The 14,277-nt window shown below is 38.0% G+C and overlaps 1 protein-coding gene across 4 annotated transcripts in view; it reads right to left on the reverse strand.

Moving 5' to 3' along the window:
- Positions 1–14,277, reverse strand: part of USP48 (ubiquitin specific peptidase 48) — an 88,973-nt gene that overhangs the window by 29,188 nt on the left and 45,508 nt on the right. The window contains exons 9-14 of one of the 4 annotated variants that reach the window (XM_058553153.1): positions 13,059–13,238; positions 9,731–9,856; positions 8,619–8,768; positions 3,991–4,188; positions 2,660–2,774; positions 1,592–1,722 (exon numbers count right to left, since the gene is read on the reverse strand). In XM_058553153.1, coding sequence (XP_058409136.1) covers positions 1,592–1,722; positions 2,660–2,774; positions 3,991–4,188; positions 8,619–8,768; positions 9,731–9,856; positions 13,059–13,238 — 900 coding nt within the window. Of the gene's footprint in view, positions 1–1,591; positions 1,723–2,659; positions 2,775–3,990; positions 4,189–8,618; positions 8,769–9,730; positions 9,860–13,058; positions 13,239–14,277 lie in introns of all 4 variants that reach the window. The other 3 variants (XM_058553152.1, XM_058553155.1, XM_058553154.1) reach the window with 3 other exon arrangements.

Here is a 14,277-nt window from a genome sequence, read left to right on the forward strand (position 1 = left end):
AGAAAGAAAACAAAGTCAGGTAGTGATATGGGAAGATCCACATCAAATAAAATTAAATGATATAAAATGCTTGAGTCAGAAAATACAGAGGGCCGGCCCCATGGCTTAGCGGTTAAGTGCGCGTGCTCCGCTACTGGTGGCCCGGGTTCAGATCCCGGGCGTGCACCAACGCACCGCTTGTTGGGCCATGCTGAGGCGGCATCCCACACACATCAACTAAGAAGGATGTGCAACTATGACATACAACTATCTACCGGGGCTTTGGGGAAAAAAAGGAGGAGGATTGGCAATAGATATTAGCTCAGGGCTGGTCTTCCTCAGCAAAAAGAGGAGGATTGGCATGGATGTTAGCTCAGGGCTAATCTTCCTCACACACACACAAAAAAAGAATAATAAAAAAAAGAAAATACAGAATATTTCAGCAAAAAGGTTAAGAATATTAAAGTGATAATAAAAATATATATGTATGTAAATACTAATATTTGGAGAGAAGAAAATTAAGTGAAATAATTGCTTATGGATCATTAATTGAATTAGTAAACTGATCAAACCACTAGTTTCCATTTTAAATCTAAAAATAGTTTCTACACATTAATTTCCCTTGATATCTTAAACATTGATTATAAAATTAAATTTAGTGGTTCACTTACATTAACATAATTTCCTAATTGAAACCATAGTTTCAGGAAACTCAGGAAACTCAAGAGAATTTATAAGCAAAAAGCTATTCAAAAGCTGCCTTCTCTCCTGGATGAAAAAACGCAGAAGCACAAGCTCATTTACTTGCCAAAGGCAGCCTGTAAGTGTGACAGATAATCTATAACCAAAATTTACTGAGCTTATGACAAACTATGCAATTTGAAGCACTTACCTTTCTTAAAAACTTTATTTTATTTTTTTAATTTATTTTTTTTGTGTGTGAGGAAGATCAGCCCTGAGCTAACATCTGTGCTAATCCTCCTCTTTTTGCTGAGGAAGACCGGATCTGAGCTAACATCTATTGCCAATCCTCCTCCTTTTTTTCCCCAAAGCCCCAGTAGATAGTTGTATGTCATAGCTGCACATCCTTCTAGTTGCTTATGTGGGACGCCAACCTCAGCATGGCCGGAGAAGCGGCGCGTCGGTACGCGCCCGGGATCCGAACCCGAGCCACCAGTAGCAGAGTGCCCGCACTTAACCACTAAGCCACGGGGCCAGCCCCCTCTTAAAAATGTTAGTATTTAGAAAAATTAAGATTAATTTTGCACATGATTAACCAAAGAGACTCTGAGCCCAAAGCATGCCAGGTTATAAAGAATTCCTCAAGGATTGGCAACAGATATTAGATCAGGGCTAATCTTACTCACCAAAAAAAAAAAAAAAGAAAGAAAAAAAAAAGAAAAAGAATTCCTCATATGAGCTGCTGAACCTTTGCTCAATTTCAATAGCTTAAAAATCTTATTTGTTCTGGGACATTTTTGAGAGCTTAAGGTTTAATAAAAATTGTCTTGAAAATTACATAGATGAGAATGACACCAATTTGACTAAAAAGGAGTGTTTGCAATTTTGTGGTGTAATTCACAACCATCCACACACAGGTTTTCAACGTTACCTTTATTCAAGGTGCTGCCATTCATCTTCCCATTGCTTTGGTCTGTGTCACCATCTTGCTCATCTAATTGCTCAAGAGCTAGCTGGCGCCAACTGCGCAAGGAGGATTTTCCTACCCAAAATCCATCATTGCTGAGGAACAGAGAGAATGTGAAATCACGCAAGTGACGTTTCCTAACGTTCTCCTCCCTTCCCCCCTTGCAAAGGCCACGACTAAAATGAATTATAAACATTCGAAGTCTGCTGGTGTACGCACAATTTTTTTAACCCACTTCCTCACTGTGGCCATTTTTACTCCTCACTATTGAAGTGCAAGTACCGAATATTTACTTCCAACCTAAATCTTACCCTGCTTCTCCTGACCCTCATTTACATTCATGCCAATCACACCAATCAGCTGGCCACTTTCTTTCACTTGATCCCTATTTCAACTACATACAGCTGTGCCTTTCAGCGCACATTTGGGCACTCACATATATACGTCCACGTCTATACACAAATGCACACTTAGGGGACTCAATAGCCTTTTTTTAATCTTCGAGAAATATACAACTGAAATTAAACCCAGACATAATAAATGCCATCTGATTCTATTGGTCCCCGAGTCCAGAGGTACTCTGTGGAGAGGGGCTTGACATACTCCAAGTACCCTGGATGCTTCTGACAAGGACACCCCACTGGGTACCATCTGTTAACACACTTACTTCAGCCTCTCTAAGGAGGACACCCCCGCCCTGCCAGGATGACTTCCCAACATAAGCTTTCTACAAACCCACGCCAGGAGACAGGCTAACACTCTGCCTTGGTTTGGTCAGGCCTCAGACCCACATCTCTGCTTCCACCTTCCTAATGGATGGAGTACAGTCACAAAGGCTGTGTGACTCAGGTTTCTTTATCTTTGCCCAGACACAATCACTGCAAAATGTAATCTGGCTCTGCCATCTACTTCATTACCCTTCTTTCTTCTAAAAGTCCCAACTCCCTATTATCTATAAATAATAATAAGCTACTCGGTTACTGCCCCTTGAAATTTCTTTAGTTTATCATAAATATACACTGTGTAACATACCCCTTTACCGTTGCTTTTAGCAGATTATTAACAGTTTTATAATCTTCATTTAGTTGGTTCTTCAGACGTAACACACGACAACGTTCTACCACACATTCCTTACACAGGGCTTTCACTAGAGGCAAGAAAGAATGAAAGGAAATATAGTTGATTCATATACAAGTTTCCTGTTAGGAAAATGTTTTCAGCACTTCACAAAACAGAGAAGAATTCTAAAACAAAGTCACAAATTTTGACAATATAGCAAATTGGAATATATCCTACATTATTTTGGTAAAAGAAATATCAAGACAGCAACATTATTATCCACATAAAGAATAAGAGACAAAATGTTATGCTAAAATTTATCTATACCACGAAGTACAGTATTTTACAAGATTTAGATGCAAATTTTACAAGACTACAATCAAATAATTGAGGCTCTAAAGGGGGGAGAGGGTAGTCCATGTATCTGACAACTATAAATGTAACATTAATTGTTTAAGAGCTTCCTGTGGGTATTAACTATTGGAACACCTCAAAGCACAGAACACTAAAGGGAAAAGAAAACTCAAGGGCCCAATTTAAAACACAGTTCTAGGAATCACATGAAATGTTGATTCTCTGAAAGATTTTCTCATTGCACACCTTATTGATAGTGAACGAAAAACAGAAATTTAGAAAGCAAAACTCCACATGTGTACAAGAGAAGGCCTGAATCATGCAGTTGAATGCCAGTTTTTACGCACTAAGTTGTACATAATAGCATTTATTTAGGGGAAAAGGAGGTGGTGATGATGGTCATGCAATTTCATTTATTAGACTCATCTATAGACTGGAGGGGGCCTGTGTTGCCAGGTGCTCTTTAAAAAGAAAAATGTTTGGAGGAGAGACAACAAGAACCAAATAGACTACGGATACTCTGTGGTTACATATATTCAGGGTAGAATCAAGTAGCTTCCATTCATAGTAACAATCTACAGATCTCACACTGTTAAGAAGTCACCACAGAAGGAAGGCATACGACTTGCAAAGTACTCTTCAAGTACTTTGAAGAGTATTGTATAAAGCAGCAAAATATTACCGTATGGTTTTCTCAAAAGTATCCTATTTTGCCTGCTTTAAGAGGAAAAAAAAACAACAACAAAACTCAACGAGCAGTATCATTTTCTTTTCTAACATTATAAATATCCCATGTATAATGCTGCTTAACTTGATTTAGCAAAGCCTTTTTGCAAAATGTAAGGAACATTTGTAGTGTCTAGCATAGTTTGGGTTAAATGATCATCAAGATCATAATGAGGACTTAATGCATTACTCCTTTTTTATGCAGAGAAGACACCTCCAGTTACCAGTTAGTCTTGGTCCTCCTCCATATCGACTGTAGAAAATGTCAGCTGCATACTCAGAGATTCTCTTCATAATTGATATTTTATCAGGATGAAGCTTGTCATGGGAACACAGGCAAGCGTGATTATCGATAGGCTTGGTGGGTGTCGATTCATCCAACCACTTCTGTAACCACTCAAGAGAGACAAATTCATAGGGCTCTGAGGAAGAAAGCAAGGGAAAGGGCCTATGTATTTTTACAGATTTTTGACTAAGTGATACATTCATTTTCTACAAAAAACAATGCAAACTCTGTCCAAAGTTAGCAGAATCAGAAGAATCATTGTTCAGGGAAGATGTTTAATGCGTACCACACAAAGCTCCCTTTAACTACCCCTCTTCTGAGTTCAAGGAGCTGTGTGCGATAGGGACGAGTCTGTACAGTGCCCTACGAGATCGGCTGGTATTATTAACCACATTCTACAAAAGAGGCATCCACAGAGAGAAGTGTCTTGCTTGATCAGAGCTCTGATCAGGACACCCATGATCGCTGACTACAAGCCGTGCTCTGCACTGGCTCGCGAATCACAGACCCTCATCCCCTACTATGTTTATTTCATACGTGATTTTCACAAACACTTTCATCAATATGTGTTATCCATCTGAAAATTAAAATGAGAAGTCTGACTGAGTTCTAAGTTAGAAATGAACCTCATCAGTTATAACTGCACTTCTACAAGCCCATTTCAACCACTGAACTTTTCTTCATCCAAGATATTGATGTCGATTAAAAGGTATTTGATTTCCCCACCCAAATCTATATCACGATCTATTCATTACATTATTATATATTTCAAGAAAGTAAGCTATTTTAAACAAATTCCAGGATGAAATGCACTAGAATGGAATTACATCAATTTTGAAGTTGCAAAAATTAAGATAAAACCAAACACCTCAAAAGGAGTTTTAATTTGGGAAAACAGGGTCCCAGAGTTCCCTAAAAGCCAAAATTAAAGATAAAGGGCCAGCTTTGATTACTTACAAAGATCTCCAGTGAGTCCCAGCATAAAACATAGAAGAAAACATACAGAGGTTGAATTTATATATTTGTATTAGGTACTACTTCTGATGAGATCTGAGGGATAGACAATTCAACTCAAAGCCCATTTTGACCAATTTTATACTTCCCTGATAATTACAAGTCTAGAAAACTAACTCTCATTTTAAGTTTATTATAGAACATTTCAATTTTTACAAAAACAAAATTTGGAATTATTGATCCCTTCTTTGTGCTGAAACTGTACATCATCAGCTGTGAGCCTTCTGATTGGTCAGCTCTAACACAGTTGCACAGGAAGAGCTCATGACTGCAAGCTGAGACCAAGGTCTACTCCAAGGTCTGCCACCAAGAAACTGAACTTGAGCAAGTCACTTAAACTCTCTAATGCTTCAGGTCTTTTATATGTAAAATGAAGATAATAATACCTGCCTTCTACCTACCTCACAGGGATGTTGTTGAATGTAAAAGATAAGATATGTGAAGCATTTTGAGCTTTTTGGAAGAAAAGAGATATAGAAAAGTTAATTGTACATTCACATAATATATAAAAGAGGAGACCTTAAGATTCAGTATGGGTAACACATGGCTGTGACATTTTACAATATATCATGGTATGGTTAATTAAATTCAAAATACCTCCCAATTTCATTTGCCACTTATCAAGTTTAATCTGCCAGGGAGAGAGGACACTGGGTATCTTAAGAATGCAAAGATAAATGATCCCTATCCAAGAAAGCAAAGTGAAACTCTTAGCATATCTAATCTTTTCCCAAATATAGCTTCCAAATATAAAATTTTTAGTCATCTGAAGGCTATCAAACAAGGGAAAACGGGATTGTGATACAGAGCAAAATTCAAGAATAATTTGCCAGGAGTTCTGGTTTCTCCACCCACTGGGGAGGGGCGTACAGAGGACAGTACCTGCCATTGCTAACTGAAGAATGAGGCGGTAGAACCGGGCCCCTTCCAAGGAGAGGAATCAGGAAAACTAAATGTGCACAAAGCACTCCTTGCCAAGGGGTGGGTGTCCGCTGAAAGTCAGAGCCCAGGGTGACTATACTCTGACCTACATAAGGCTGTGACTCAAAGGCAGTTAGTTCAAGACAACACTTTCCTATCCCCTAAAGTCCCACAGAAAACTTCCGAGGGAAGCTTACTGTTCTGGTTTTGAGTAGTTTAATATGAACTCAACGTAAGATATGAAGATTTTAAAAATCATGTATGATTTTACAGTAAGAATAGGAAGGAAGAAAGCAGAGACTGGGCCTATAATTCTGATGTAATACCATACTTATTAACTCAGCCAGTCTTCCAGATTTGGGGTGCCAGTTTTAGTGTGCTGGAGGATCCACGGAAGGAAGAGTGACTGTAGTCACAGAGGTCTTTCTTTTCATTTTCAATCTCCGTCACTATAAAGAGTTGGTTCGATCCCTGCCAAGAGCTTCCCTGAGAATCAGGGTCTAGCACAGGTCTCAATAGTTAAGGCAGATTCTGCCTGCCGAAAGTTTTTATGCTACAGATGTTTCTGCACCTGAGAAAGACTCGTGGCAGGTTCTCCAAGATGTTTTCTGTTATTTGTGATTCAGTAAACTACCTAAGCATCGCCTTCCAAAGGCATGGAAAACCAACTATTAAAGGGGAATGAGAACTCCCTCCAATTATCAAGTTGGAGATAACAGACTGCATAAAATCTCAGCATTTGACAAACTGCGAAAACAATTGTTAAAATATTGGCCAAAGGGAAATGTACATTTTGGTTCAAAGTTATTTATAATTTTTTTTAAATGCCTGGATTTTGAACACAAGGAATTTTCTTTTGGAAAGTTACAAAGTTTAGAAAGACTGTTGCATCAAAAATATTTGAAACACTTTATCTAGAGACAATTTAAGATTACTTAGAGATAATTTATTTAAATTTAAATAAAAAGGGCCAAAGGCTTATATTTTGGGATAAGTGACTCTTCTTTAAATATGTTCACAAGCAAAGGTAAGATTTAGAAAATGCATAACAAAAGACTTCAGTTGGCAGCACAAAACCAAGGTCATGAGCTTTGGGATTTGACAACATTTTAGGACAACATGGACTTTTCTACTATGTAAGTTTACCGCAAATGGGAAAAAATCATAAAGCTCATAATTGGTATAATTCTTTTACCAAGAACATAAGCACAGGTTCTTATAGACTGAATGAAAACAGCCAAGAGAAGCATAAGTATGTGTTAACTCAGCATCTCTGGAACAGAGTTTTAAAGAATGGTTTTAAAGTTTTCAAGAGTGGTTCAAAAGAGCATTTTACTTTAGACCCAGTTAAGTCCCCTTCTCTTGTCCAGTGAACACAGGAAACTGAGTATCAAAGTTCAAAAAATCGATTTCTAGGTCCCAACTCCTTTGAACAAATTTAGAGATTTGAATCGTATGTTCATATCCAGTAAAATTAAGGTCAGTCTAATTCTTTAGGTCAATCCTGACCCTCCGGACAGAGTGAGAGTAACAGGCTACAAAGAAAGGTCAGAACAAATTAAGATGTAGTTTAGAAAGAACTTCTAAGAGCTATTCTTAGCAATTTATATTCATCTTTTGTCTAACCTTATACCAATGGAAAATTAAGATATCAAAAAGACAAAACCACAAGTACAATTATGCTTGAGTATTTATTTTCTAAAATTAGGATTAAATTGCCTCCCTTCTTTAAGTAGGAATTGGGTATGGGGAATTCATGTCTATGAAATGACAAAGACAACAGATCGTTTGGGCCGGCCCCGTGGCTTGGCAGTTAAGTGCGCGCTCTCTGCTGCTGGCGGCCCGGGTTCGGATCCCGGGCGCGCACCGATGCACCGCCTCTCCGGCCATGCTGAGGCCGCGTCTCACATAACAGCAACTAGAAGGATGTGCAACTATGACATACAACTATCTACTGGGGCTTTGGGGGGAAAATAAATAAATAAATAAAATCTTTGAAGAAAAAAAAAAAAGACAACAGATGGTTACAAATGGCACACCAGCCTTAAAAAATTGAGGTTTCCTTTTGGAGTCACTAGGTAAACTTGAATAAACATATACAGTAAAGGGATAAGCTAGATTATGTGAGATAATTCTTAAGAAGCTAAAGGTCAGCAGAAAGCTTTCCTATTCTCAGCATAATATTTGATATTAAATTTCAAATTAATCTAACAGTATCATAAAAAATAGTACTCATATAAAAGAATGCCTGGTAATACTGTCACTGCACAAAGTATGCAAGGAAACAGAACAGGCAAGTTGCTTCCATAGTAACCCAATCAGATTTTTCCTTAAGAACAAGTTAATATCTCACAAAATAGAAATATCTACAAGAGTCATATATGCAGAGAGCTGACCTCAAGTTTATAACTTATTAAGAGCTTCCCAGTTTTAAAATTACATGATAATGAGAAGTATATGGACCGCTACAGATCAAGTTATTGCTGGTTTACATAGTAATTTTACAGCACATGAGCTGGCATAAGTGGGTCATAAGCAACGGTAGGGAAAAGTCTGTTCATATACACTTGTGAACATGAAAGAAACAAGGCACTTAATGGTAACAGTGCTGTCCCAGAATATCTTACAGACCAGCTCCAGCAGGTAACCTTTGGTACAGCTCCTTAACCTCTTCGTGCTTTGCTTTTCCTTTATCCACGCTTTGCTTACGCATCTCGGCCATTTCAATACACCACTCCTCAAACTTGGAGTTATCCCGATCTACCAGCTCTTGAAGAAAGGCTGTTTAAAACAGCAAGACAAAAAACAACTTTATCCTGTTTTCAAAGACAAGAACCATGCTTATCTCTAAATTATATCAAATATTGGCTAAGATTTTGGGGGCAACTTCCTACTGTGGTCTCCCTTTCTGTTAGAGACCTCCAACCTGAAGGCAGAAGTAAACCTGAAGACAGCAACTGGAATCATACCAGGCGACTCCCCCGACCTGGTTCTCCATGACATCATCAGCCAACTGGAATCATCAAATTGGCTCAGAAACAGCACTCCAAAATAGATGGTGCCAAAGAGCACAGAACACTCTTAGGTAAAATGACACCTAAAGATTGCCCTCAGTTCCTTAAAAAGTTTAAAAAAAAAAAAGGGGGGGGCAGGGGTGCAGCTTGGTGGTGTAGTGGTTAAGTTCGTGTGCTCCGCTTCGGCGGCCCGGGGTTCGCAGGTTCAGATCCCGGGCGCAGACCTACACACCACCACTCATCAAGCCATGCTGTGGCGGCATCCCATATACAAAACAGAGGAAGAATGGCACAGATGTTAGCTCAGGGCCAATCTTCCTCACCAAAAAAAAAAAGAAGAAGAAAAAAAGAAAATTTATAAATAACTGGCTAAAACCCACGAGTGTTTTACAAACTGAACAAAATGAAACTAAACTGCCCTTTAAAAACACTGATTCCTTATGCGATTGATTACCTTGATTAATTGTGTTGATTACCTACAGCAAATCTTTTTAATTGCTTTTACTTTTCTTTGTGGGGGGGGTGTCAGTGGAATAATTCTGTTAAAAGCTCTTTTATTTAGAAAACTCACTACTTTAAAGCAAATTTGTGATTATATCTACCTTTAGCAACATTTACCACATGCAATCACCCTCTCATGATAAATAAAAGCAATCTATTCTTGTCATCGACATTTGAAGCACGGTATTCTAAAATATTTGCCTTATATAATCCTGGAAAATTGCTTACCTGGTACCTGCACAGTTGTGTTGGGCTTTTCTTGAGTTTGTAGTCTATAAACCAACATGTACGCATTTCGGGAGCAGTGAGTTCCTTTGCCACACTTGGGTTTACGTGTCTGGGACTTAGAAGGTTCTGCTGAGGTAGAGAAATCAAAAGATAACTAAATTAGAATGCCTAATCTGTTCATTCTTTTGCAGGGGAGGGGAAGGAGGGGGGCCAGAGAAAATAATTGCTAAAATATACACTCCAGATACTTTCACATGGATCTAAAACATTAAATTGCAATACAAATTGAGCAGATTCTTTGGATGTTTGAATATTTAAACAAGTTTATACCCACCCCACTGACTGCCATGGTCCATTTTTAAAAGATGATAAGAAAGTACTACATTTCATGAGGACAAACCTGGAACAAACAAAAGTACTGCTACTATAGGTTTATTTTGATGTTGGTTTTAAATTATAAAAATAAATTCAAACTTAATTTAACTGCCCAAAGAAATAAAATGGCACGTTCAAAAAAGTGAAATGAAATGCTAAGGAGTAGAAAGATTAGCCACTAGTCTCTATGAATTCAGTAGCAAGTAGGGAACATTATTAAGTGTTTTACATGGCAAGTACATGAAAGTGATCTTCAAATTGGGTTTGAGCATCCCAGGGCAAGGAGTGTGTGGTCAGGGATAGTTCTGAGGAATCAATACCAGATCCTCAGTTCACTGCGCACTTTTCTAAAATTGATCTACCTCAAAGTTGAAGTTCCATTGATGGTTTCCATCTTTCCTTCCTCAGTCATCTATCTGCCACTTTACAAAAAAATAAGATATAATCTCTCACCCAGTGACAAAAAAAGTCTCATCCATGTCATTAGAAGATGTATTTACAGTAAAATTTTGTGTTTAATTCAAAATTTATAATATACTTATATTGGTTTGCTCAATTATACAGTGATATTTATAATTTTTAAAAAAGCTCAATCCTGGGGCCAGCCCGGTGGCATAGTGGTTAAGTTTGCATGCTCCACTTTGGTGGCCCGGGGTTCGCAGGTTTGGATCCTGGGTACGGACCTATGCACCGCTTATCAAGCCATGCTGTGGCAGGCATCCCTCATATAAAGTAGAGTAAGATGGGCACAGATGTTAGCCCAGGGCCAATCTTCCTCAGCAAAAGGAAAAAAAGCTCAATCCATAACTTTTAAACTATTTAGAGCTTTATGGTTACAGAAAACTTAGTATATTCCATTAAAATAAAATTCTGTAGGGTCAAGGTAATGGAAATACTAGTACAGGAGAAAAGGGAATATTAAAAATGTCCTGCTATAAAAAAAAAAAAAAAACACCAGTTCATGTATCTTTGAAAAGAATGATGTGGGTATTGAATCTCTGTTACTTAATTTCATTTGGATACTCTTAAAAGAGTGATGTTGCAGTTTAAGTTTCAATATTTATAATATGTCAGAAATGACGTTATTTGGAACTACTTAAATTTATGATGAAAACTGCTGGATTTTAAAAGGAGCAACGGGAGGCTGGCCTGGTGACATAGTGGTTAAGTGTGCATGCTTCGCTTTTGCAGCCCAGAGTTCGCAGGTTTGGATCCCAGTGCGGACCTATGCGCCGCTCATCAAGCCACGCTATGGAGGCGTCCCACATATAAAATAGAGGAAGATTAGCACAGATGTTAGCTCAGCAATACTCTTCCACAAGCAAAAAAGAGGAAGACTGGCAATAGATGTTACCTCAGGGCCAACCTTCCTCATAAAAATAAAGCAAAATAAAATAAAATGAACAAAGGAATACAAAGTTGCTCACTATTCTTATAGAGAATATAGGAACAAAAAAGTCTGAAGACCACTGTCATGGGGAATTAAAAATCTCAGGATGTACAGGGAAGAGAAGGCTGGTCATTTCTAACTGAAAAGAATTAAGATGTTCATTATTCTGTATAAGATCGAATATAAAATGATTCATAAAAATTCATGATAGAATACAGTAATGAATGACTAGTGGAATTTAATGAACGAGTAGCTCCTATTTTTGATAAAAAGAAAACAACAGATGAAAGCTGCACTGTAAGTTGCATGTAACAGGGAGAGATACTAAAACACTGGAAATGGGATCCTGATAGGTGCGGAGTCTCTTTCTCCTGAACAGTTTTAGAAGTTAGGACTTCCTATATGTAGAGGATAGCACCACCTTAACAATGCTTTTAATCCTAGAATTCTCTGACTAAAAATAAGATAGATCAAACAAACATGAGTAAAGAACAGTCAAATGAAACAAAAATTATTCAATTTAAAGCTACATGTCAATTTCGTTTCTAGTAAGAGTATCACAATAAGAAAAAATATAAGCAAATGTTAAGATCTTGAGTATTACTTAAAGTGAGAACAAGATTGCTGAATATCTATAAACACCTAAATGTGATTTAAAAATAGAAAATACTTCTCCAAATTACAAGCATATAGTCACCACATGAGTATCTGCAGACAGATTACCCAAATGCCCTTGAAGGTCAATTCCAATCGCCACGCTCCTTCCTGTCGGACACCTTGGAAAAGTGGTTCTGATCCATTAAGAACGAACAATGGCAGAAGACATACACCTATTCCCATTTCTTTTCTCTTATTTATCCCATAGTCAGAAGCTCACCCAAAAATGACAAACGTGGTAAGAAGGGATCAAAACCTCAGCCAAGATGGCTCCTACTAGAAGAAATGTTCACTCTTTTAGGGAATAAGTGGGTATTTTGGCCCAGGAAAACTGAGGTGATGAGACCTACATACTAGGATCCTATATGAAGTACTGTTTATGGCAGACCTCATCACTACAGAACAGCGAGCAGCTTACCCCCCCACACACACACGCACTGCTCCATGCTCCAGGGTTGGGATAAGACACTTAACAGGGAGGAGTAGACACTGTTCTTGGAGTAAAGGTCCCCTGCTACAGTTATTTCCCCAAAATAAAATTCCCGACTCAGAGAAAAGGACTACAAATCTTACTGTATTAAATCTACTGTTCATCATTTTTAGCTTAAAACTCACTATCCTCTCCCATCCCCCACCCACAATTAACCTGATAATTGAAAATTAAATATTTGCCTTCAAACTGCACTGAAAACACGACACTATGGAAATGATCTCTGGAGCAAAAATCATTTTTTTAAAAACTCAGCATTGCTAATAAAAGATGTTCAGAGATTTTATGTGTGTTTAAGAAATGCAAATATCCTTGACAGTCCATAACAATCTTGGGCCATAACAACTTATCACAAATATTTCCAGTAAAAAAAAAATTTATATTTTAAAAAGGCACTCACAACTTAAAGGTTTTACCTAGATCTTCCTCAATCCCTAGTTGTAATTTCTTCCCCTCCATCTTTTCTATGTCTTCGTCATTAAACTTATACCATTCACCGGACTGTGGATCTTTCACATGGGCAATGTAGTGGCCAGAATAGGCACTCACTCCTCTGTGTATGAGAACTGCACTGAGCTCATACACATAGGACCCACCTAGAGAAGGAGAGAGGGAGAAAGGGAAAGACGTTCTGATTAACAGTATTTCTTCTTATATCCTGAGCCTGAATTGCAGTAATTACAACTCTTTTTGCATCTGATAGAATTTAAAACATACCACCTAAGATAAAAAAAAAAAAATTAGGTCTTAGAAAACGTAGTAGACTTTGTCTTAAGCAGCTCACTGTATTAACTCCCCATTCCTTCTGCAAAATATACAGATGAAAAGCTACGGCATCCTGGACACTCGCTATGCTGCTCCTCTGCAGCATACTTTGCCCCTCTGCATAAACTGAGCCATACGTTTCCCAGGAATCAACTTAAGATTCTCCAACTTATTACAAAAATTAATTATGCAAACTAATGAGATATGAGTGCAAAACTAATAGGTATTGTTTCTAGAAAAAAGAAAAATGTTTTAGAAAAAATTGGAAGTCATCGAGAAAACGTGCTTTCAAAATAGGCGTAGTCAAGACAATTGGAAACGACAGAGAAGAAAACATTAAAAATCTACAATGATTCTACACTCAGATTTCTTCATAAGTATTTTAAGTTCCTCTTCCACCTTAAATAAAAAAACCCTGCAAATCACAGCCTATATATTACGCACGTGGTTTAGGCAAGAAGAGAAGGCTTTACCCGTACATCGAAATATTAGCAAATGAATGAACATTTATATTTCAAGATAAAATATTTTAAAGTTTGAAAAAAATCTTTTAAAGATTCCAAACTGAAACCAATTATAGGGAGGAAATTATATACATGTTGGAAAAGATCACTTCTACTACATGTTTTGTTATTAAAAATTAGAAAACAGGGGCCAGCCCGGTGGCGCAAGCGGTTAAGTGCGCGCGCTCTGCTGGGGCGGCCTGTGGTTCTGCCGGTTCGGATCCCGGGTGCGGACCAACGCACCGCTTGTTAAGCCATGCTGTGGCGGGGGTCCCATATAAAGTAGAGGAAGATGGGCATGGACATTAGCCTAGGGCCACTCTTCCTCAGCAAAAAAAGAGGACTGGCATTGGATGTTAGCTCAGGG

Source organism: Diceros bicornis, chromosome 13 (assembly GCF_020826845.1).
Source record: "Diceros bicornis minor isolate mBicDic1 chromosome 13, mDicBic1.mat.cur, whole genome shotgun sequence".
Lineage (NCBI taxonomy): Eukaryota > Metazoa > Chordata > Mammalia > Perissodactyla > Rhinocerotidae > Diceros > Diceros bicornis.